This window comes from Ranitomeya variabilis, chromosome 3 (genome assembly GCF_051348905.1).
Source record: "Ranitomeya variabilis isolate aRanVar5 chromosome 3, aRanVar5.hap1, whole genome shotgun sequence".
Taxonomy (NCBI): Eukaryota; Metazoa; Chordata; class Amphibia; order Anura; family Dendrobatidae; genus Ranitomeya; species Ranitomeya variabilis.
In genome coordinates, this window is record NC_135234.1 from 388,748,904 (window position 1) to 388,775,649 (window position 26,746).

At 41.0% G+C, this 26,746-nt stretch overlaps 1 protein-coding gene across 2 annotated transcripts in view; it reads right to left on the bottom strand.

Annotated features, from left to right (window-relative positions):
* Positions 1 to 26,746, bottom strand: part of CSMD2 (CUB and Sushi multiple domains 2) — a 1,405,803-nt gene that overhangs the window by 462,126 nt on the left and 916,931 nt on the right. For both annotated transcript variants that reach the window (XM_077296071.1, XM_077296070.1), the window contains exon 7: positions 7,707 to 7,784. In XM_077296071.1, the coding sequence (XP_077152186.1) occupies positions 7,707 to 7,784 (78 nt within the window). The remainder of the gene's footprint in view (positions 1 to 7,706; positions 7,785 to 26,746) is intronic.

A 26,746-nucleotide genomic window follows, 5' to 3' on the forward strand; every position in this document is an offset into this window, starting at 1 on the left:
GTCCGTCCTTTCCTTTCTTTACATATCCTGAAATGTTTTATGCAAGACTACCATATTTGAAACTAAAAATTAAACATGATTTTACAATCCTCTGTCCGGAGATGCTTACATTATACGTATCTGTATGTTGTGATATATAGTGGTTGTGATGTGAACTGCAGCCTGTCGAGGATTCTGCTAGCATGTTACTATAAAAATGACAGAATTTGCATTGTAGCACATTTTTAATTCAATTTCCAGAAAGGTAAGGGTGGACACATCTGTATACCCAGCCGGTAATGATATGAATTAGGCCATGGAGACAAGGACCGTAATCTTAAGATGAACACTGTACAAAACCTAATCAATAGACGTCATAAAAAAGTTTCAGTAATGCAACAATTACATGCAGTTGGATAAGGGAAGCAATGTAAAATTACGACTTCTTAAAGAAAATGAGACTACCTAGTTATATAAAGATATGTAGATTTGCTAAGTTATTCCACATTGTGCCCCCTTCCACCGGTGTCCTACAGTATGCTAGCCAATGGTCTATTCTACGTTGACCTCAGAATCAATCTACCCTTTAGATTAATCCTAAAAGAAATAGTGTTTAGGATAGAAATGCACTAGAAATCATGATGTCCTGGGTATGCGACATCTGAAGGACAAGTTGTTGTGGCATGAACCAGGACATCACGTGGCAGTAGTTCAGAAGTGAAATGATTCATATCAGTGGTCGACTGTTGGAGCTCCAAAATAAAAGGTGGGAATAAAAAAAGATACATGGCAGGAAACCATTAGGGATATAATACATAATGGTGAAATCAAGGATAAAATATTGTGAGTGAAGGTTTGAAGAAGAAGTAGAAATGTTCATGCTCAGACATCCTAAGGAAACACCTAGTCCCAAGGAGAAATGTTAGAAGATGGAAGGACTGTGAAGGAAAGTCATAGAAAAAGAAAATCACATGAAAAGTGAGTTACTGCCTCCAAGTATTTTTAACCCTTTCTTGTACTTGTGATGAGGTAAGGAAATGACTAGTTAATGTATTTCAGAGGACATTATCCTCCTGACATTATCAGCTCTCATTTGGAAAGGAAATAGATTATTATCAGTAAATCTCTTTTGGAGAGAATAGAAGGTGGGGGGAGGAGGACAAAATTGCTCAAAAAATACAGCAGGTAGGTGCTGTATTCAGTGACAAAGCTACTGGAAAATCCGAGTGGATTGAGAAATTGAATGACATAATTCACTTTAACAAGAGAACTGAGTCCATTACTAGAAACAGACCAAACAGCTCTCCAGAATAAATGTATTGTTATATCTTGACCCCGGTGGCCCCTCATACTGCAATATAAGTCAATAAGTGTCCTTCTGAACTTCCGCTAGGCTACTTTACAATTTCAGGAAAAAAATGTAAGAACTAAACTACTACAGGTCAAAACCTGGATCCATCCAGGAAATATCTGGAGAATGGAATCATATAATAACTATTAAAATATTTTTCTCTTGATAAAAAATATAGAAGCATGTAGTATATACCTGTATGTCCTACATACCTAAATAGTATCAATCAAGAGTCTGGGGCAGCCATTTTCATTTAATAAAAGTTTGGGCAGCCCCCGACTGATTTTTTTAATTATAAGTTATTCTTAAACGTTTTCATTAGTAATCTTATTGTCCCCCAAAATTTGGGTCCGCGCTCCCAGTTGTGGGATCCTGGAATGCAGAGTGGTATTCTTCAACACTCCCTGGCAGCTCTCATTGTGTAACAGTAAGGATCTCGCATGTTTTGTCTGGTTCCACTAACCCAGTGTTGTCGTACACTCTACATACTGTTATTAAATGGTAACCACTTTAAGGATGTTATTACTTAGTAAGAGATGTAACAGCGCTGGGTTAGTGGAAAGAGCGAGATCTTGTGATAACATGCAAGATCTCACTCTTTTACTGCTTGATCGGCAGTGGAGGGTTGTGAGATCTTATTCAGCATGTGGGGACCCAACAATCTGGATGTTGAGGCTTCACTTTGGCTAGAAAGTTGGGCCCCTTGGGGATGACATTAAGGGTTACTTATGAGTGATATTAACAATAAATAATTTATAGAAAAATTACCAATCTGAGACTGCCCACTCTTTTGCTAAAGAAAGGGGTCAGCCCCAGATTAGGGATAGGCCCTCTTTAAATGTATTTTGTCTCTTCTATGGTATTGTATACTACCATCATCATGACTTCCAGTCTTAATTGAAACATGACTAGAGATGAGTGAACCCAAATGTAAAAGTTCAGGGTTTGTACCAGACAGTTAGTGCAGAGAGAGAGAGAAATGTTCAAGCTCTAAAGTCTGGGTCTCCATTGTTTTCAATGGGGTTCGGGTTGTGGTTCAAGTTCGGCTACAGTCCTGGTACCCAAACCGAACTTTGGAATAAAGTTTGGGTTGAGTACAAGAACCCGAACTTCCAAGGATCCATTCATCCTTAATCATGACAGTTCTAACAGTTCCATATCAAGCTGATACCACTCAATTCTAACACACCTAATTGACTGATAATGGACCGATAATGGTGTCCAATAAGCTTCTATCTTGCTTCTGGCTTCAAAGTACTGGAACCTCTGACACAACCCAATACAATCATGAACAAAAATATGTATTTGTTCATATACTACTTTGACTATGTTAATTTTTGTTAAAGGGAATTTGTCACCAGGTTTGTATCATCTAATCTGAGAGTGATGTGTCACTTACTGAGCTGCTTGCTGTAGTTTTGATAATATCACTGTTTTATCAGGAGAAGATTATCATTAGAGGACTACTAAACCTATACATATTCATGAGCTTTGTATTACCCCATTCCCTCCACTGATTTGCAGATTTCTGTGTATACTGTATATGGGCAGAAAACTGCCAATCAATCATGTGGGAGGGGTTATAAAGAGCTTTTTTCATTCAATGAACTACTAGATTTGCAGCACATAAAACAGTGTTTTTTTTATAAAAATAACAGCAAGTAGCTCAGTAAGTGATACATCACGGTTTTTGCCCTTACATTATGCTGCTCACAGATGGAGTAGCAAAAAATTGGTGACAGATTCACCTTAATAAGAATTATGTGCGGTATATTCAAGGCAGAAAACCACCTAGGGACACTATATCTCAATAACTTCCATGGAACTGGAAAGACTCACCAACCTATATTGGCTCTAGTAGCAGGTAGAATGTTGACAAACTGTACGTCAGTCCACAAACCATGAATAAGTGTTTGTCCGGTATATAAAAAATGGCTAAGTGCAGGGAGGTAAATTAGAGAAAAACTAAACTCAACAACTTAAACCCTCTTAGCTGCAGAGCCAGCACTCCATGGTACCTGCCCATCTTTGTTTACTGGTACTTCACCTATTAGGCTACTTTCACACTATCATCGAATGATGCACGTCGCAATGTGACGTTGCGACGTATCAACGCATACTGTGGAAGCGCCGCACAACGGGGGCAGCGAATGCAGTTTTTCAACGCATCCGCTGCCCCTTTCTGAGCTCCGGAGAGGAGGGGGCGGAGTTCCGGCAGCGCATGCGCGGTCGGAAATGCTGCACACGACGCACCAAAAAACGTTACATGCAACGTTTTTTGGTGGCGACGGTCCGACGCAACACGACGCAACCGTCGCACAACGGTTGCGATGTGTGGCAATGCGTTGCAATTAGTGTTGAGCGATACCGTCCGATACTTGAAAGTATCGGTATCGGAAAGTATCGGCCGATACCGGCAAAGTATCGGATCCAATCCGATACCGATACCCGATACCAATACAAGTCAATGGGACTCAAGTATCGGACGGTATTCCTGATGGTTCCCAGGGTCTGAAGGAGAGGAAACTCTCCTTCAGGCCCTGGGATCCATATAAATGTGTAAAAGAAAGAATTAAAATAAAAAATATCGCTATACTCACCTGTCCGACGCAGCCTGGACCTCAGCGAGGGAACCGGCAGCGTTGTTTGTTTAAAATTCGCGCTTTTACTTGGTTACGTGAAGTCCCGGCTTGTGATTGGTCAGGGCGGCCATGTTGCCGGGACGCGGACCAATCACAGCAAGCCGTGACGTAATTTCGTCACGGCTTGCTGTGATTGGTCCGCGTCCCGGCAACATGGCCGCCATTAACCAATCACAAGCCGTGACGTCACGGGAGGCTGGACACGCGCGCTTTTTAAAAAGCGCGCGTGTCCAGCCTCCAGTGACGTCCCGGCCTATGATTGGTCACGGCGCCATGTTGCCGGGACGCGGACCAATCACAGCAAGCCGTGACGAAATTACGTCACGGCTTGCTGTGATTGGTCCGCGTCCCGGCAACATGGCCGCCATTAACCAATCACAAGCCGTGACGTCACGGGAGGCTGGACACGCGCGCTTTTTAAAATGGGTGCGTGTCCAGCCTCCCGTGACGTCCCGGCTTGTGATTGGTTGCGCCGCGGTCAACCAATCACAAGCCGGGAGGCTGGACACGCGCGCATTTTAAAATTTTAAATTTTAAAATGCGCGTGTGTCCAGCCTCCCGGCTTGTGATTGGTTGATCGCGGCGCAACCAATCACAAGCCGGGACGTCACGGGAGGCTGGACACGCGCCCATTTTAAAATGCGCGCGTGTCCAGCCTCCCGTGACGTCACGGCTTGTGATTGGTTGCGTCTCCCATGTGACTGCGACGCAACCAATCACAAAGCCGGGACGTAATTTTAAAATCCTTAAGGACCTGAAATTACGTCACGGCTTGCTGTGATTGGTTGCGTCGCCCATGTGACTGCGACGCAACCAATCACAACGCCGGAACGTAATTTTAAAATCCTGAAGGACCTGAAATTACGTCACGGCTTGCTGTGATTGGTTGCGTCCCGGTCACATGGGCGGCACGCAACCAATCACAAGCCGGGACTCACGTAAAGGAAAGAAAAGCGCGAATTTTAAACAAAGAACGCTGCCGCTTCCCTCGGTAAGGTGCAGGCTGCGTCGGAGAGGTGAGTATAGCAATATTTTTTATTTTAATTCTCTCTTTTACACATTTTTACATTAATGTTGTTTCGATACCGATACCCGATATCACAAAAATATCGGATCTCGGTATCGGAATTCCGATACAGCAAGTATCGGCCGATACCCGATACTTGCAGTATCGGAATGCTCAACACTAGTTGCAATGCGTCGCTAATGTTAGTCTATGGAGAAAAAAACGCATCCTGCAAGCAATTTTGCAGGATGCGTTTTTTCTACAAAACGACTTATTGCGACGTGCAGTGCACGACGCTAGTGTGAAAGTAGCCTTAGCTGTTCAGCACAAGAATGCTCAGGCTAATGATTGGCTGCAGCAGTGTTGTACATGAATACCACATTATCACATTAGGACCAGTAATTAAAAACAGATGGCGAGCACCAGAGTAGTGGCAATGGAGCGGAGGGTGGTTGAAAAGACAAGTATTGATTGTTACTTTATCTACTTCCCTGTCCTTTTTTTGCATCCTGGACAACTCTTTTCACTCCTCCCTGACATCCTGGACAACTCCTTTCACTCTTCCCTTACATCAAATGTAAGTGTTTATTAGACATTGGAATCCTAATGCGTTGGTGGTATAGATAAATGTATATACAAATGTAATGTATATAACTGTACTTTGTCATCAACAAATCATTTGATGGAAAGGAATAGGGAAATGACATGACACATGTCAACGTAGTTTGCCAAAAAACAAAAACTGACATCAGGAGGAAGCAGTATGTGATATCTGCTACGTAAATCAATTATACTAATTACGATAATTTTTAATAGAATTATTATTGCATTATTTTTCATGTATTTTTTAAGTTCTTTTCACATCTATTTTTATTCCTTCTTTAGCCTAGGACGTGTACAAAAGAGGAGGAATACTGAGGTACTTTATATATGTGCATGAAAAATATTTCCAATCAGGACTCATGTTACATCTAATCAGCATTTTACTCTATTTAAAAGAAGCCTACAGAATTACTTTATTGGAAATTTTAATTTTATATCATTGATAGTGAAAAGTCACAATAATGTACACCCTAATAAAGGGAGCTTGGCAATAAATGAGCTCTTCAATACCGTATGCTTTTCAAATTAGGTTGGAAAAGCAACATAACCTTGGAGACCAAACAGATCTGAGCCTTGGCTTGTGACACAGGGCCACCAAGCAGAGAATACGTAGCACCAATTAATCAATGTATTGCTATGGTCTAACTTCCTAAAGCTGTGGAGTCTATAGTCTCCGAAAAATTAGAGGGAGAGGGAAAAGAGTAGCTGGAAACATCCGTCAGGTGCTACTGTGTTGCCACGGCAACCAGTGCAGGATACAGTGGTGCATATTCACCGGGGGGTGAGTCTCTTTGGCACCTCTCTCCCATCCATCACTCAAAGGGTTAACCCTTAACTAGCCGACTCCCAGACCATTCATTAGGAACAAGTGCAGCCTGTGAGGATAGAAATGCGCTGGACAATTATTTGTTTCTAGCAGAAGAATTCACACAACAGATGTGACCGCTCTTCGAAGCCTTAAATCTTTCCTTATAGAGCAAGCATTGTGAAACCTGTGGCTTTCATAGATTGCCCATACGGATAAGATGCCTATATAGTTCTGTAAATATGACATTCATGGCAGATATGATCCTGGAAAATATGCATTTTCTACACACACTTATGAAGGCGAACAATGAGGTTTGGAATATTCTGTGAAATTATATTTGGCAACAAAGCATAGCAGTATGCATCACATGCTACTAGCACCACGTTGGAGGTCTAACGGCAAAAGAAAGACCTAACATTATTCAAAAGCTGGAAACTTCTAATGTGCCTTCGCCTAGTGCTGGAGCAAATGGAAAAGCTAGGGGATTTGTAGCTGACCTTTTCTAGATAAGACATACGAACAAAGCACAGTGTCCTTTACACAAGGATATTTCTGGTTTTACTCAACCCAACAATATTCGGTGAGCTGCACAGGTCAGAGAATTAGAAGCTCGAGAAGAGCAGGTGCAGGGGTATGAGTGAAAAGCCTATGTAAACATGAAACCGAGGGAGAGGACATGCATCTGTAGGTGCACTACTAATGTACCCTCAAGGCACTAAGTCACATGCTGTCCTTAGGGTGCAAAGCCTAAATGTGGATGTTAGAAACAATATTTGTCTTTATAAGTATCACTAAAATGAATTCATATGAGATGCATACGAGGATAGGAATATGCGAACAAAGCTGAAAACCTGAAAAATGTAATGCAAACTTCCATTATTACTAGAAGAACAAGTCCAAAACACAAGTTTTGCTATCACTGGTGGCATCTGTCAGAAATGTTTACTTTCTTAGGACCTCTCATATTAAGCTATGGTCAGATGACAAAATTTTCACAAATAAAAAACAAACTCTCGGACTTTTACTGTTTCTTTTCAATCTTTCAACTTTAGTCTTATGAGTTTAACATCTATGTTTTATGCTGTATTATGGGGGGCTCTTAACACTTACTGATAACTAGTGATTTAGAATATGCAATGATATTTGCTGTTTTCTTGATATAAGGGAAAACAAGGCAATGTTAAAGCATCCCCCCCACCCACCGTAATGGGTCCATGTGCGGTGAAAGGAGAGCCATCAATCCACTTGGAATATGCAGGAGGTATGGTCTGATAATGGCAATGCATGAAGGTGTAGGAAATGCCATTAAACACTTACACACTGATGTCTTCTGGTTGCTGTCCTTATTGGGAAGTAGTTTGACACCTCTGGATTTCATCTCCATTTGTTTTTTCACTAGAAGGATTTTAGCAAAATAACCAGTCAGCCAATACAAAACAATGTATGGGTCAAAGTAAATCAATACTGTAAATATTTTCCACATTAACATCATTATAATTCAAAGTATTTCCGTTTCTTCAATAAATGATGCAAAATAACCTCTTCAAAGAAGAAGAAAACAAAGTCTCTTGTGCCCCTATTGAAGGTAGGGGTTATCCGAGATGTTTGCAGAATTTGACAAAGACTCTAACATGTGAAATGCTAACCGTGCGTAATATACTGACTGTTAGGATTCTGCTGTCTTTACATGTCCTAGTCTCATCATATAACTATTCCATGTGCGATTTGCTTACAACTGCTTTTCTCAATTGAAACTGATGTCAAGCTAAGAAGAAAGGTGTATAAAGGACACATCTGCCCCTGGCGTTTGGACATTTTTCTTGTGTTTATATTGACTTCCTCTAGATACTTCAGCTTCTCCCACACTATAAAAAAATATATAATAGGATAACTGTATTCATATGAAATTGTTCCTAATGAGTCTGATAATTAAAAATTAGACAAAGAGCCCATATTTTCCATAAGGCATGAGGATATGCAGGAAGGAGGGGACGGTGCACTATAAAATATTTTTGTTAATATGATCCCGATGATGGCGCTAGTTTTGACCCAACAAGCAGGACCACTAGACTGCTTTACATACCATCTTTATATGTCATCTAATAATTGATCCAGTGAGTGGTTGCTGTTATGGAAGCTAATGACATGCTGCATCAGTCTAGTCTGGTGTGTGTCCACTAAATTTGTATGGCATAGAGGTATGGCCAGTGTGTGCCAGATGACAGCTGCATATGTCAAATCTTTCAAGTCAATACAAGTTACTTTAGCATAAATTGTAACTTTTTATGCATGTGAATTGGAACATGTCTCATTAGTAGAAAAGAACAAGGCACAAAGGTAGAATTTTTCACAAATTGTGAATTTTTATGCATGTCAAAATTATGGCAACATAACTAGAGAGGAACTGATATTTTAAAATTGTTGGCTTCACAGAATTTTCTCCAAATTTTCCCACAAAATGTTATTCTTGCAAATCTCAATACTCGAAAGTTTGTAATTGCTAGAAAAATACATGTAAGAGGTAGGAAGGGGGGATGGGGGTGAGAGAGAACTCTGATGAGCATGAGAGCTTACACTTTATAGGAGAGAGAGGACCTTGCTGAACATAAAAGTTTACACTCTACAGGAGAGACAGGGCTCTTCTGATCATAAGAGCTTAGACTCGATAGGAGAGAGATAGAAATCCCTGCTGACTATAAGAGCTTACCCTCTACAAGAGAGAGAAAGATAAAAGACTTTGCTGACCATAAGAACATGCACCCTACAGAAGAGAGAGAATTACCCAGTAACTCAGGAGATGGAAAATGACTCTAACATAGAAACTGTGCTAAGCTAGTAACTCATGATTAGAGATGAGTTAACCTGAACGGTAAAGTTCAGGGTCCATACCATACACCTAGTGTCTGTGCACAGACTCCTAACATGGACTTCTCCTGGAAGTCCATGTTACTGCTCAGGTTCAGCAGCCCGAGCAAATCTTGTTGAAAAGCTACAGGGCAGCCAATCAACTATCTTTTCCCTTGGGAGCACTTCTGGCCCCATAACAGCAATGTCAAATATTGGCATGTCTGTGACTGGATAACGAGCACAGATAAATCTGGCTGCTGGTGGTGGCTTCCCTAAGCTATCAGCTTTATCTTGACTGATAATCAAAAATAGGTGGGTCCCCACTCCATTTAAAAAAATTAATTAATAAATAAATAATTATTAATGAAAATAACATTGTAGGATCCCCCATTTTTTATAACTGCCCAAGTTAAGGCAGACAGCTGGTGGCTGGTATTCTCAGGCTGAAAATCAGCCATGAATATTGGCCCTCCCTAGCATAAAAATAGCAGCCACCCAAAAAAGGCGCATCGATTAGATGCACCAATTCTGGTGCTTTACTCGGCTCTTCCCACTTGCCCTGGTGCATTGGCAAGTGGGGTAATGATCTTGAGGTTGATGTCAACTGTTTCATGTCTGCTGACACCAATGCCAAGGGTTAATAATGGGACGAGCCAAGGCTAAGCACCAGAATTAGTGCGTTTAATGGATGCGCCATTTCTGGGGGTGGCTGAAGGCTGATGTTATTCTTTGCTAGGATACTCCTTGCCGTTTTTTTAAAAAGCTGGTATTCTCAGACTGGGAAGGGACCATGGATATCCCCAACCTAAAAAAAGCTGCCAAGGAAATGGCGCTAATTTTGGTGCTTTGCCAGGCTCTTCTCGCTTGCCTTGGTGCATTGGCAAGAGGGGTAATATTTTAAGATTGATGTCAGCTTTGTAATGTCAGTTGACATCAACCCCAGTGATTAGTAATGGAAAGGCATCTATCAAACACCCTCCATTACTAACTCAGTAAGTAAAAAGAAAGACACACAAAGAAAGAAAGTCATTTAATGGAACAAAACACTCCCTGACAATTACCAGCTTTTTCCCATTTATTAAAATTAAAATAAAAAATCAAAGTAATCCTCACCTGTCTGCTGATCCATAATCCATAATGCTAATATATCACACAATGAGCCCCAAATTCTGTTACATCTGGTTGCAGTGCTGAGCGATGACATTAGTAATGCTACTGCTCAGCCTGGCAACCAGATGACAATGAATTGAGCGTAAGAATGCAGCTGCATGTGACCAGCGGTAACCTTAATGATGTCACCGTCATTTTGTATGTGTGTCTTTCTTACTTTTGATTATGTGGTTAGTAATTTGGATGTCTTATAGACATCTCTCCATTGCTAACCCCTGGACTTGATTTCTGCTGACATTACAAAACTGATATCAACCAAAATTTCCCCACTTGGCAACCCACCAGGGCATGTGGGAAGAGCCGAGGCTAAGCGCCAGAATTGGCACATGTAATGGGTGCGCCATTTCTGTGGTGGCTGAGGGCTGGTGTTTTTAGGCTTGGAGGGAGCCAATATTCATGGCCCCTTCACAACCTATTAATATCAGCCTGCAGCTGTGTAATTAAATATAGGAGGACACCACATCATTTTTTTGCTGGGCCCCCTCATTTTAATAACCAGAAAAGGCTATGCACACAGCTGTGAGTTCATATTCATGCACTGGGAACTTTTATGGATATTAGTCACTGTTCTGGTACCCGAAAAAAACTTTTTTATAAAGTTCGGCTGAACCCAAAGGACCCAAATGTGAACAGGTCCACCCATCCTACTGATCATCTTTATTGGCCCAAGTGCTGAAACTCCTACACAAGGTATGACAACCCACCAGAAGTCATAGCTACAGGGCATTATGAAGAAACCCGCACAGCCACACAAAAAGACAAAGCCCACTTTCTCATGCTTCAGCAGTGTGGGAAATGGTGTCAGGCAAGTTTTATATATTTTTTTGAAAACCCAAAATTGAATCTCAAAGTGCTGAAATCTATGTGAAACCATAGATTTTAGAAAATTAGACTTGAACTCGATCCTGGATCGATGCTCTCATCTCTAAATACTGTATAATGTGTTTGCTCCATGCCTTTTTTAAGATGGCTTAGATCTGTCTTGAATATTTGACTTTCTCTGAGAAATGCAACAGAAATGAGTCATAGTTCATGCCAAAAGGTCAATGCAGTCTTCTTTTCTCATCAGTTTTAAGTTTTTGCATACTATAGGTACTGAAGAATGGTCTAAGAAATGGCCTAAAACATTGATAAATTTGACTTATGCATTTATGACACTGATATGTAAGATTTTGTCACAACTGCAATTATAAATGTCCTTAACAAGCTTTAAACACTCTTCAAATAAAATATTATGTTATATATGTAGGGCCTAGTTACATTTCTTTGTAAACTTTTTTCCACACATCTCCCCATCCAAATCTCATACATACCAGATCCCAATTTATTTTTTAGAATATCTTCTTTATCTCCATTCTCACCCTGGCATTGTGACCTTCCTTTATTTTTCACATCCTTTTTTTCTAGCCCTCCCTCTCTACTTCTTCTCATTGTCTTATTATTATTGACATATTCTCTTGTCTTCTGTTCTAACATTGTTTGACTTTATTACAAAGTAAATTGTTACTACACACTTTACCACTGTAACACAAAGTATTGATGCGTTATATTATGCATTTATTCGAGGTAGTCTACCTTCGTATTTGATATGAAAAAGCCAATGTTTGCTTTATTTCTCGGCTTTATTAAAATCAAATAAATTAATTCAAAGAAAGTAGAATTCAAATCTGAGCTTGGCTGACATTATCATGTCACACTATTTGACAGCTAAACGAGCTGTGTGTTACAAAGTCTATTTTTTTCCACATATTTCTAAATATTAACTGAATTAGATTTTTATTTACATTTTTTTGGGGGGATAATAGTACTTTTTCATACTACTGAAACAAATGGCATAGTATAGACCCCATACACCCCACTGCTGATGTGACCTAAATCCTTGCATCATTATGTTTCTTCTTCACTGCCAAAATACAGCAGCTTGGTCAGCACCTCTATACAAGTAAACAGATGCTAGTCTATTGTGACTGACCATGCAGTATGCATACAAATTCTTGTGTTATGCCAGTTACAAGCAGTCCTATGAAATCTGTCACTCATAATTCACAGATATCTATTTTTTGACTAAATTTACACAAAAAGAGCAAAATGCTTTAACTCTGAGACCTCAATATAACCAGTACCCATCAGGCTTATATAGTGTTAACCTTAAAACAGCAAACCTACAAATATATAAAATATTAGAACAAAAATAAACGTGTAGCCAGTAAGACGAAAACTCCGAAATCGACCCAGCTTTAAAAAGATGGTGAGCTCGATATAAATTTAGTTAGATTTTAGTTCAAAGTTTTCATGGTGGCTGCACCTGCACAGTAAGAACAGTATTTCAATGACTTCCATCTTCATGGGCTCTCAAAGAACAGAAAGCTTGCAACACACTTCAAAAATGTACCTCTCCAAAATCTTCTTTGTCTGCAACCAGGTTCGTAAATAGAAGTTCCACAATTATTTTTAGAGAGACTATTTAGGTTTACAAATGTGTACGTGAAGAAACAGGATAGAAAAATATTTAGAATTGAGAGTCCTCAGTGGTTGATACCTTTTAATGGCTAACTGAAAAGATGGTAACAAATTGCAAGCTTTCGAGACTACATACGTCTCTTCATCAGGCAAAGACTAAAACAAATTCTGAAGAATCACATATTTATGCACAACATACTGTAGTGTAGAAAAAAAAAAAAAAGGGGGGAAAAAAACCATGGATAAGCCAGGTGACATGAAGCAGAATTACCATGGGTGATAAACAGTTATGTCCATAAATATTGGGCCAATTCTTAGATAAGGATTGTTTTATTGTCCTGTGATTAGGGTCTCTGTTGTGATGACCCCACATGGTCTGATGGGCAAGTTCCTTAGTTGATGTAAAAAGACATAAATCCATGTGACACATTCATTCCTGCAGTTAGAGTGTCAAAGGTCGTCATCAGTTTATATTCCCAGACTCTCCTGTCTTTCTGCAATTTGAAGTTACCTTTTAGTACAAGTAATTTCATGTACATAATGTTATGATTTGGGAGACAGAAATGTATTGCCACAGGTATATCCATTCTTTTTTCTCTTATTGTATGGCGGTGAGAGTTCATCCTTGTTCTCAGTTTCTGCCCTGTCTCCCCCACATACAGACCCCCAGTTGGACATTTAGTACAAATAATTAGGTACACCACATTAGAAGTGACGCAGCTGAAAGTACCTGGTATCTTGTAGTCCTGATGTGAATTGGGAATCTTTATCTTGTCCGTGGTCATTATAAATGGACAGGTTTTACATTTTTTCTGGTTGCAAGGAAAGGTACCTGCAGCTGTTGGAGAGGACAGGGAGCTCTTGACAATGATTCTTCTTAGATTTGGGGGCTGCCTAAAACACAGTAGTGGGGGGTCTGGAAAAATGGATTGTAAGCGGGCATCTTTTGCCTTTTTGAATCAGGGCTACCATCCAAGAACAATTGAAAATCAGATCACAAGAGCCACCAGAATATCAAGGAATCACCTGCTACATTACAAAACTAAAGAAGAAAATAACCGGGTACCTCTAGTAGTTACATACAATCCAAATCTGGAGGCACTAAGGGGAGCTGCATGGAAATTACAACCTTTACTGCAAAAAGATGCCCACTTACAATCCATTTTCCAAGACCTCCCACTACTGTGTTTTAGGCAGCCCCCAAATCTAAGAAGCATCATTGTCAAGAGCTCCCTGTCCTCTCCAACAGCTGCAGGTACCTTTCCTTGCAACCAGAAAAAATGTAAAACCTGTCCATTTATAATGACCACGGACAATATAAAGATCCCCAACTCACATCAGGACTACAAGATCCCAGGTACTTTCAGCTGCGTCACTTCTAATGTGGTGTACCTAATTATATGTACTAAATGTCCAACTGGGGGTCTGTATGTAGGGGAGACAGGGCAGAAACTGAGAACAAGGATGAATTCTCACCGCCATACAATAAGAGAAAAAAGAATGGATATACCTGTGGCAATACATTTCTGTCTCCCAAATCATAACATTATGGACATGAAATTACTTGTACTAAAAGGTAACTTCAAATCGCAGAAAGACAGGAGAGTCTGGGAATATAAACTGATGACGACCTTTGACACTCTAACTGCAGGAATGAATGTGTCACACGGATTTATGTCTTTTTACATCAACTAAGGAACTTGCCCATCAGACCATGTGGGGTCATCACAACAGAGACCCTAATCACAGGACAATAAAACAATCCTTATCTAAGAATTGGCCCAATATTTATGGACATAACTGTTTATCACCCATGGTAATTCTGCTTCATGTCACCTGGCTTATCCATGGTTTTTTTTCCCTTTTTTTTTTCTATACTATGTTGTGCATAAATATGTGATTCTTCAGAATTTGTTTTAGTCTTTGCCTGATGAAGAGACGTATGTAGTCTCGAAAGCTTGCAATTTGTTACCATCTTTTCAGTTAGCCATTAAAAGGTATCAACTACTGAGGACTCTCAATTCTAAATATTTTTCTATCTACTGGCTAACACGGTACCAAGATATATTTCTTTCCTGTATCAAAATGGAAGAAACAGGATGGCACTCATCATATGTAAGTAAAATCTTCTTTATTGTTGAATACCCATATAATCAGTGCACAATGGTGAGCAGGGAGTAAAGGAGATGCGCTATAGGCACCTATAGTGCATCTCCTATTCTTGTATATATGGATATTCAATAATAAAGATTTTACCTACGTGTGGTGAGTGCCATCTAGTTCTTCACTTACACCTTTTAAAGGGGTTATTCTGGACTTTTGTATTCTTTTATTTGGGGGCTAGGAATTAACAGACAGGTTCTTGCTAAGTACCTGTCTGTTCTGCCCAACATAGATCTCTGCCACCTCAGCTCAGAGTGGTAACGGACCGCTACTGCTGGCATTTCTGTGGCTTCCCTTGACGTCATGTTGACAGAGCAGCTTCCTCTTTTCAACTCTGGTATATTGACAGGGTGCTTCTGCCAATGTCATGCTGATTAACACCTGGCTCCCTGTTGACTAACTGTGGGGAACCAGATGTCAATTAGCATGTCATCAACAGGGCAGACCTCAAGAGAAAGAACAGTTAACATGAGGTTGAATAAAGCAACAGAAGTGCCGGCAAGAAAAATCCATGACTGCTCTGAGCCGACCGAGTTCAGAGTCAGGCACAATACGCAGTCAGTTAGTAACTACTTGCCAATAATTCTTATCTCCACAAGAAAAAGATCCAAAAAGTCTTGAATAAATCCTTTAAATATTGTTTTTACTGCCTATAGGGATAGAGCACTGCCCAAAAGTAGTATGCAGTGATATTTTGTTATTTACGAATGAATCAGGAGCTCTCAACACAGCTGTAGTACTCACATTTTCTGGCTATAAGGTTTTGTATTTAAGTACATTTGTACCTACAGTGGCATGTAAAGTTTGGGCACCCCAGGTCAAAATTACTGTTATTGTGAGCAGTTATGCAAGTTGAAAATAGAATGATCTCTAAAAGGCCTAAAGTTAAAGATGACACTCTTCATTTGATGCAAATATTTCGGCACCTTTGGAGATTTGTGTTCTCACATAACTTTGATGAAAATTTCAGACAGTAATTAGCCTGTTAGGGTTATGGCTTGTTCACTATCATCATTAGGAAAGGCCAGCTGATGCAAATTTCCCAGCTTTAAAAAAACCCAAGACACTTCTAACTTTGTCTCAAAAAACAGCAGCCACAGGTTCTTCTAATCAGCTGTTTAGCACTCTGAAATGAAAATGTTGGAGACCCAGAAAGCAGGAGAAGGCTATAAAAAGATAGCAAAGCATTTTCAATTTGCTCTTTTCTCAGTTCAAAATGTAATTGAGAAATGGCAGTTACAAGGAACAGTGGAGGTCAAGATAAGGTCTGGAAGACCAAGCAAAATTTCAGTTAGTGCTGATTGTAGGATTGCTAGAGAGGCAATCACCCTAGACAGTTAGAGTGATCAATAAGTGGAACAGGCTGTCACGATGTCTTCTACAATGTAAGTCTTCAAATAGAGGCTGGACAGACATCTGTCTGAAAAGATTTAGTGAATTCTGCATTGAGCATGGGGTTGGACAAGATGACCATGGAGGTCCCTTCCAACTCTACCTTTCTATGATTCTATGCACCCACTTGACTGCAAAATACCTACAGAAAAATTTAGCAGACTCTGGAGTTGTGGTACATTGTTCTACGGTTCAGAGACACCTACACATTTATGGCTTCATGGTAGAGTCAACAAAAAAAAACTTTTTCTGATCCTCACCATAAAATTCAGCATTAGAATATGCAAAAGATCATCTAAACAAGCTTGATGCATTTTGGAAACAAGTCCTGTGGACCGATAAAGTTAAAGTAGTACTCTTTGGCCACACTGATCAAATGTATATGTGGAGAAAAAAGAACACATATTTCAGGAAAAGAAAATCTTGCTAACCATTAATCATGGGGATGGATTAATCATGCTTTGAGGTTGTGCTGCTTCCAATGACATGGGGAACATATCATGGGTAGAAGGAAGAATGGATTAAATTAAATTTCAAGAAAATTCTGGATACAAACAGAACACTATCTGTAAAAAAGCTGAAGTTGAAAATGGGATGACGTCCACAAATAACTGATTCTCCTAAACACAAGTACAAATTCACAATAGACTACCTCAAAATTTTGCATTGGATGTTAGGTGTCGAGTTTCCGTCTCTGCATAGGGGGAATCTCGAACCATCTCCGCTGCAGTCTCCAATTCTTCTCCAGCCACAGTGGAGTCAGCTCAGTGGAGACGTCGGTCCCAGCGTCCAGCTCAGGCTGATACTGGACAACTGGTTACTACTGCCCTTCCAGGCTCTGTCCTTGTAGCAAGCAATGTTCAGCAGTGAGCAGGTCTTTCTGGGACTAAGTCCTGCTTTTCACATACTGAGCATGACCAGGTAAGATCTCTCATTGGAGATCAAGGTTCACATGCTTACATACTGCAGTAAATCCCATTGGTCCTCTAGGAAGGTCCTGAAGGTGCTCAACTTCTGTGGCAGCCTCCCATTGGTCCTTCTGGGAAGGTCCTGTACTTGTTGCAGCTATAAAAGGTTCACATGACCGCACGGCCATACGCTTGTGTATACTTGAAATTGTGTGTGTGTTGATGTGTGAAAGTCGCACATTAATCATCCCCTCCCTTGTGTATGACTGCTCATGTAAGGTGGATGTTTGCTATCTAGCGCCTGACAGAGCCATCAGTACTAAACACACGATACAGCGTCAATTGCTGTGACCGCCAGTGAGGCACCGTGCACTATTAGAGCGCTTTCCTATCCCAAGTCTGGGTGGTTAGTGGCATCCGCCAAAGTGGCACTGCATGCACTCTTGTGCATTTAAATTATATTTTCAGTTACTCTGACACCCCAGTTGCTGTGTCGAGCGCAAGTGGTCTGAACGTACTCTAATCCTGTGTCTTGGGATTGAGTTCTGGGACTCCTTGCTTGTGCTCTTGGTGCGGTACCGCGGCCCTGTGATGCAACAGGGTTTGCTTCCTTCACACAGGGTGAAGTTAACTCGTGTGTGTATCCACATTGTACCACCATATAGTCCGTCATTACTCAGCAGCAGGTTCCATCTCTGCACGGTGGACCCCGGGCTGCGAACGCACCTTATACCATCTCGCTTATAATTTGGTGCATTCTGCTAGCCCTAACATTGGAACATTTTCCTTTTTTTGTAATTTTTAAAATGTAAAACATGAAAATATGTATTTTTTTGCCTACAAAACAAAGGAAATGTGTCATCTTTAACTTTAGCCCTTTTAGAAATCATTTAATCTTCAATTTGCTTAACTGTAACAGTAATTTTGACCCAGGGGTGCCCAAATTTTTACATGCCAATGTAGATAAAGGTTTATAGAAAGCTGACGACTGCATAACTTGCCTTTTAGCAGATCAAACAGAGACACTGTAGTCTCTGAGGGTAAATACAAAAATTTAAAGAACATATGGAACTTTTACGTTGATGATACATTAATGGATGGGTGGAGGTCTGGCTATTTGAATTCCCATGATCCCATTAGATACATGGAAACACATGCATGATTGATCACTCTCTATTAAAGTTAATGGAAGATGTTAAGATAGGCGTGCACATTCACATACATTAACTTTCTTGTCATGGTCAAGTAACAATGGCACATTGAGGCTTGAGATCAAGGCATCACTTATATATTTGTTTTCTTTTCCTGCTGAATATTTAATTTCTAGGATATTGCAGAAAAGCTTGATGATTTCTATAGAAAAGGTGCTCTACATATCAACCTTTAAACAATTGCAGTCCCCTTGGGCTTTTCCTGAATGCCAGAATGGAAAATCTAACTCCTTTTCTTGACACAAACATCCAGATGAACACACAGTTTGTATTCTCGCAAGGTTATTACAATCTATTAGGCTATGGATTTATGCACAAACATTGGTGTATATTTTTCAACCACTTAAATTGCCTTTTGATCAATTTTATATATTGGTTATCTATTAATCTCTTCGATACTTGGGAAGACTACGAATCGCAGGTTAGAATTCTCCTTTATTAATAATTACACATCGGTTGTAAGGATCAAGGATGCTTGTGCCAAGGATAAATTGAAGCTTTTATCCCTAATATATAACATTTATGGTATTATATATAATTATTAAATCACCGATAATGGAATAAATGACTGTGTCCTACTTTGTTATACATTAATATGCCGAAGTGTTTGCACCTGGCTAGTCCTTCTCTCTGTACTGGCATATTTTCTTATTTAAAGCATAATCCATTTTTCTCAGCGATTGCCAACATAGCCCCATGACCTCTTTGGCTGTAAATTCATTGCTATTACACCTTAACAAGGTCATGATGTGGTAAAGTGGTTAAAATTGTATCCATTCTACTTGTCTTTCTTTTTGCAATTCTTTTAAGCACTGGTGGAACCTACGAGGCAGTCCATTGTACTTTGTTCCAGCGGCCAGGTAGTTTTCCTAACAGTGGCCTTGTAGAAAACCTAAACCCATAAAGAATCCACCCTGTTGATCAGCCAATGAGATTTTCTAATGAGACTGCTGCGGGCTGCACAGATATTCAGTGCCGGGAGACTCCCTGCAGCAGGATTTAATACCTTGAAAGCATAACAAGGGCTGAAAATATATTAAAATCTGAATCATTACTGAAGTAAAGGACGCACGGGGGACATTAGAAATGTTTCTGTGCAGATTGTTCTACCAGCGGCAATAAGGGGAAAAAAAAGGAATATTTTAAGGACCCTACTAATTATCATAAATTAAATCTTTCATTTAGAATTTATGGGGCAAATATTTTATCTAATTAAACAAAAATAAGACCAAAACAAATATGTGATATTGCTTCATGTTAATCCCTCAACTGAGGTTCAGTGAGGCATTTCTAAAAGCGTTTCGCTGGGAGAAATCTTTACCTTATGTAATTAAATATCATACAAAAGCAAGCTGTTCCATAAGCACTGCGAGCCTATATCTTCTCGGTATATATCCCAAGCTAATGTAGTAACTAACGTAAAATCTCTTCTACAGTAGAGATGATTTTAACATTTCCAGTGGGTCAATTTTTATAAATATGGGATTTTTTGCAGTTATTCTAGTGGAATATTACACTATCTAACCTGTATAAAATACATAAGGTGTTTCAATGAATTTCCTATGAGCTTTTGTCTGTGACGTATTACAAGGATCGAGTATGGAAAATAACAAATAGCTGGATATGTAATTCTTTATAATGTTCAGATTTAGACAATCTGATAATACCTAAAGAAAACAAGTGCAAGGCAGATATACTATATTCTGCAATATTTTACCAAGCAAATATCTCAAGAGTTTTAGGGTATGTGCACATGGAGTCTGTTTTTGGAACCCATTTGATAAAGAGCAACAAAATGGCAAAAAATAGTATCACATATGCATAGCAATGTAAAATTATTTGTGCATGTATTCAGTTTTTTATCTTCCTTTAACAGCTTCAGACTTTCAAAGCTGACGACATTTTCCTAACGTTTTTCATTTCCAGGTACAATACCATGCGCAAATATTCCAAAACAGGTTATACAGTCTCAGAAAAATAGTCTGCAGTCAGTATATATGTCTGAAGACTGCTGAATCATTACAGTGTGCGATGTATATACAGTGACATAAGCGCATGTATGTAATTTGGATGTCTGTAGTTATGTGCCCAATAAATATCTTTATTTCTATCAGAAGAGAATTTGGATGAAATATAAGAGAAGTCGGATGAAGCTAGTGAGCATATAACCACAGTGAGTATACTAGTGAGTATACTCTTCACTAAAAGAGAAGTCGGATGAAACTAGCAAGCATATGACCGCAGTGAGCATACTAGTGAGTACACTCTTCACTAAAAGAGAAGTCGGATGAAATTAGCGAGCATATGACCACAGTGAGAATACTAGAGAGCATATGACCACAGTGAGAATACTAGTGAGTATACTATTCACTAAAAGAGAAGTCAGATGAAACTAGCGAGCATATGACCACAGTGAGAATACTAGTGAGTATACTCTTCACTAAAAGAGAAGTCGGATGAAACTAGCGAGCGTATGACCACAGTGAGAATACTAGTGAGTATATTATGCACTAAAAGAGAAGTTGGACGAAACTAGTGAGCATATGACCACAGTGAGAATACTAGTGAGTATACTCTTCACTAAAAGAGAAGTCGGATGAAATTAGCGAGCATATGACCACAGTGAGAATACTAGTGAGTATACTATTCACTAAAAGAGAAGTCAGATGAAACTAGCGAGCATATGACCACAGTGAGAATACTAGTGAGTATACTCTTCACTAAAAGAGAAGTCAGATGAAATTAGCGAGCATATGACCACAGTGAGTATACTAGTGAGAACACGCTTCACTAAAAGAGAAGTCGGATGAAATTAGTGAGCATATGACCACAGTGAGAATACTAGAGAGCATATGACCAGTGAGAATACTAGTGAGTATACTCTTCACTAAAAGAGAAGTTGGATGAAATTAGCGAGCCTATGACCACAGTGAGAATACTAGTCAGTGTTGTGAAATTGGATTTTGGGCTCCCCCGGTGGCCACTGGTGGAATTGAACTGGTGTGCATCATCCCCTCTGTTCACCTGTTTCCATCAGGATGTGGGAGTCGCTATTTAACCTTGCTCCTCTGTCACTTCCATGCCGGTCAACATTGTATTCAGAAGCCTTTCTGTGCATGTTCCTGCTTCTAGACAACTCCCAGCTAAGTTGGACTTTAGTCCTCATTTGTTTTTGCATTTTGTTCCAGTTCACAGCTGTAGTTTCGTTTCTGTGTCTGGAAAGCTCTTGTGATCTGAAATTGCCACTCTGATGTTATGAGTTAATACTAGAGTCTTAAAGTAATTTCAGGATGGTATTTTGATAGGGTTTTCAGCTGACCATGAAAGTGCCCTTTCTGTCTTCCTGCTATCTAGTAAGCGTACCTCAATTTTGCTAAACCTATTTTCATACTACGTTTGTCATTTCATCTAAAATCACCGCCAATATATGTGGGGGCCTCTGTCTGCCTATCGGGGAAATTTCTCTAGAGGTGAGCCAGGACTATATTTTCCTCTGCCAGGATTAGTTAGTCCTCCGGCCGGCGCTGGGCGTCTAGGGATAAAAAACGTAGGCAACGCTACCCGGCTACTGTTAGTTGTGCGGCAGGTTTAGTTCATGGTCAGTTTAGTTTCCATCCTTCCAAGAGCTAGGACTTATGTTTGCTGGGCTATGTTCTCTTGCCATTGAGAACCATAACAGTTTGACCGGCCAAAAAGGGTTAAATTAATTGACAGAGAAAGGAGAGAAAAGAGAAGTCTGCTGAAGATTTTTTTTTTTTTTTTTTCCTTTCCCTTCAGTTCTGAGTGTGCTTGTAATTGAATCTCTTGCAGGTCTGTCTATATTGCAGCCTTTCTCTCTCTCTCTCTCCTTCTAATCCTGGAATGGCTCTGTGTTCACCTGTTTAAAATGGATATTCAGAGTTTAGCTGCAGGTTTGAATAATCTCACCACGAAAGTTCAAAATTTACAAGATTTTGTTGTTCATGTTCCTATATCTGAACCTAGAATTCCTTTGCCTGAATTTTTCTCGGGGAATAGATCTTGCTTTCAAAATTTTAAAAATAATTGCAAGTTGTTTTTGTCCCTGAAATCTCGCTCTGCTGGAGATCCTGCTCAGCAGGTCAGGATTGTGATTTCCTTGCTCCGGGGCGACCCTCAGGATTGGGCTTTTGCATTGGCTCCAGGGGATCCTGCGTTGCTCAATGTGGATGCGTTTTTTCTGGCCTTGGGGTTGCTTTATGAGGAACCTCAGTTAGAGCTTCAGGCGGAAAAGGCCTTGATGTCCCTATCTCAGGGGCAAGACGAAGCTGAAATATACTGCCAGAAATTCCGTAAATGGGCTGTGCTTACTCAGTGGAATGAGTGCGCCCTGGCGGCGAATTTCAGAGAGGGTCTCTCTGATGCCATTAAGGATGTTATGGTGGGGTTCCCTGTGCCTGCGGGTCTGAATGAGTCCATGACAATGGCTATCCAGATCGATAGGCGTCTGCGGGAGCGCAAACCTGTGCACCATTTGGCAGTGTCTACTGAGAAGACGCCAGAGAATATGCAATGTGATAGAATTCTGTCCAGAAGTGAACGGCAGAATTTAAGACGAAAAAATGGGTTGTGCTTCTATTGCGGTGATTCAACTCATGTTATATCAGCATGCTCTAAGCGTACTAAGAAGCTTGATAAGTCTGTTTCAATTGGCACTTTACAGTCTAAGTTTATTCTATCTGTGACCCTGATTTGTTCTTTATCATCTATTACCGCGGATGCCTATGTCGACTCTGGCGCCGCTTTGAGTCTTATGGATTGGTCCTTTGCCAAACGCTGTGGGTATGATTTGGAGCCTCTTGAAACTCCTATACCCCTGAAGGGGATTGACTCCACCCCATTGGCTAGTAATAAACCACAATACTGGACACAAGTAACTATGCGGATTAATCCGGATCATCAGGAGATTATTCGCTTTCTTGTGCTGTATAACCTACATGATGTGTTGGTGCTTGGATTGCCATGGCTGCAATCTCATAACCCAGTCCTTGACTGGAAAGCTATGTCTGTGTTAAGCTGGGGATGTAAGGGGACGCATGGGGACGTACCTGTGGTTTCCATTTCATCATCTATTCCCTCTGAGATTCCTGAATTCTTGACTGAATTTCGTGACGTTTTTGAAGAACCTAAGCTTGGTTCATTACCTCCGCACCGGGAGTGCGATTGTGCCATAGATTTGATTCCGGGTAGTAAATACCCTAAGGGTCGTTTATTTAATCTGTCTGTGCCTGAACATGCTGCTATGCGAGAATATATAAAGGAGTCCTTGGAAAAGGGACATATTCGTCCTTCGTCATCTCCCTTAGGAGCCGGTTTTTTCTTTGTGGCTAAGAAAGATGGCTCTTTGAGACCGTGTATTGATTATCGGCTTTTGAATAAAATCACGGTTAAATATCAATATCCGTTGCCACTGCTGACTGATTTGTTTGCTCGCATAAAGGGGGCCAAGTGGTTCTCTAAGATAGATCTCCGTGGGGCGTATAATTTGGTGCGAATTAAGCAGGGGGATGAGTGGAAGACCGCATTTAATACGCCCGAGGGCCACTTTGAGTATTTGGTGATGCCTTTTGGTCTTTCAAATGCCCCTTCAGTCTTTCAGTCCTTTATGCATGACATTTTCCGTGATTGTTTGGATAAATTTATGATTGTGTATCTGGATGATATTTTGATTTTTTCGGATGACTGGGACTCTCATGTCCAGCAGGTCAGGAGGGTTTTTCAGGTTTTGCGGTCTAATTCCTTGTGTGTGAAGGGTTCTAAGTGCGTTTTTGGGGTTCAAAAGATTTCCTTTTTGGGATATATTTTTTCCCCCTCTTCCATCGAGATGGATCCTGTCAAGGTTCAGGCTATTTGTGATTGGACGCAACCCTCTTCTCTTAAGAGTCTTCAGAAATTTTTGGGCTTTGCTAACTTTTATCGTCGATTTATTGCTGGTTTTTCTGATGTTGTTAAACCATTGACTGATTTGACTAAGAAGGGTGCTGATGTTGCTGATTGGTCCCCTGCTGCTGTGGAGGCCTTTCGGGAGCTTAAGCGCCGCTTTTCTTCCGCCCCTGTGTTGCATCAGCCTGATGTTGCTCTTCCTTTTCAGGTTGAGGTCGACGCTTCTGAAATCGGAGCTGGGGCAGTTTTGTCGCAGAGAAGTTCCGATTGTTCCGTGATGAGACCTTGTGCCTTTTTCTCGCATAAATTTTCGCCCGCCGAGCGGAATTATGATGTTGGGAATCGGGAGCTTTTGGCCATGAAGTGGGCTTTTGAGGAGTGGCGTCATTGGCTTGAGGGGGCTAGACATCAGGTGGTGGTATTGACTGACCACAGGAATCTAATTTATCTTGCGTCCGCCAGACGCCTGAATCCTAGACAGGCGCGCTGGTCATTGTTTTTCTCTCGGTTTAATTTTGTGGTGTCCTACCTGCCGGGTTCTAAGAATGTTAAGGCGGATGCCCTTTCTAGGAGTTTTGAGCCTGACTCACCTGGTAACTCTGAACCTACAGGTATCCTTAAGGATGGAGTGATATTGTCTGCCGTTTCTCCAGACCTGCGGCGGGCCTTGCAGGAGTTTCAGGCGGATAGACCTGATCGTTGCCCACCTGGTAGACTGTTTGTTCCTGATGATTGGACCAGTAAAGTCATTTCTGAGGTTCATTCTTCTGCGTTGACAGGTCATCCTGGAATCTTTGGTACCAGGGATTTGGTGGCAAGGTCCTTCTGGTGGCCTTCCCTGTCTCGAGATGTGCGAGGCTTTGTGCAGTCTTGTGACATTTGTGCTCGGGCCAAGCCTTGTTGTTCTCGGGCTAGTGGATTGTTGTTGCCCTTGCCTATCCCGAAGAGGCCCTGGATGCACATCTCAATGGATTTTATTTCGGATCTTCCTGTTTCTCAGAAGATGTCTGTCATCTGGGTGGTGTGTGACCGTTTCTCTAAGATGGTCCATTTGGTTCCCCTGCCTAAGTTGCCTTCTTCTTCCGAGTTGGTTCCTCTGTTTTTTCAAAATGTGGTCCGTTTGCATGGTATTCCGGAGAATATCGTTTCTGACAGAGGAACCCAGTTCGTGTCTAGATTTTGGCGAGCATTCTGTGCTAGGATGGGCATAGATTTGTCTTTCTCGTCTGCTTTCCATCCTCAGACTAATGGCCAGACCGAGCGGACGAATCAGACCTTGGAGACATATTTGAGGTGTTTTGTGTCTGCAGATCAGGATGATTGGGTTGCTTTTTTGCCTTTAGCGGAGTTTGCCCTCAATAATCGGGCCAGCTCTGCCACCTTAGTGTCTCCTTTTTTCTGTAATTCGGGGTTTCATCCTCGATTTTCTTCTGGTCAGGTGGAATCTTCGGATTGTCCTGGAGTGGATGCTGTGGTGGAGAGGTTGCATCAAATTTGGGGGCAGGTAGTGGACAATTTGAAGTTGTCCCAGGAGAAGACTCAGCTTTTTGCCAACCGCCGGCGTCGGGTTGGTCCTCGGCTTTGTGTTGGGGACTTGGTGTGGTTGTCTTCTCGTTTTGTCCCTATGAGGGTTTCTTCTCCTAAGTTTAAGCCTCGGTTCATCGGCCCATACAAGATATTGGAGATTCTTAACCCTGTGTCCTTCCGTTTGGACCTCCCTGCATCTTTTTCTATTCATAATGTTTTTCATCGGTCATTGTTGCGCAGGTATGAGGTACCGGTTGTGCCTTCCGTTGAGCCTCCTGCTCCGGTGTTGGTTGAGGGCGAGTTGGAGTACGTTGTGGAAAAAATCTTGGACTCCCGTGTTTCCAGACGGAAACTCCAGTATCTGGTCAAATGGAAGGGATACGGTCAGGAGGATAATTCTTGGGTGACTGCCTCTGATGTTCATGCCTCCGATCTGGTCCGTGCCTTTCATAGGGCTCATCCTGATCGCCCTGGTGGTTCTGGTGAGGGTTCGGTGCCCCCTCCTTGAGGGGGGGGTACTGTTGTGAAATTGGATTTTGGGCTCCCCCGGTGGCCACTGGTGGAATTGAACTGGTGTGCATCATCCCCTCTGTTCACCTGTTTCCATCAGGATGTGGGAGTCGCTATTTAACCTTGCTCCTCTGTCACTTCCATGCCGGTCAACATTGTATTCAGAAGCCTTTCTGTGCATGTTCCTGCTTCTAGACAACTCCCAGCTAAGTTGGACTTTAGTCCTCATTTGTTTTTGCATTTTGTTCCAGTTCACAGCTGTAGTTTC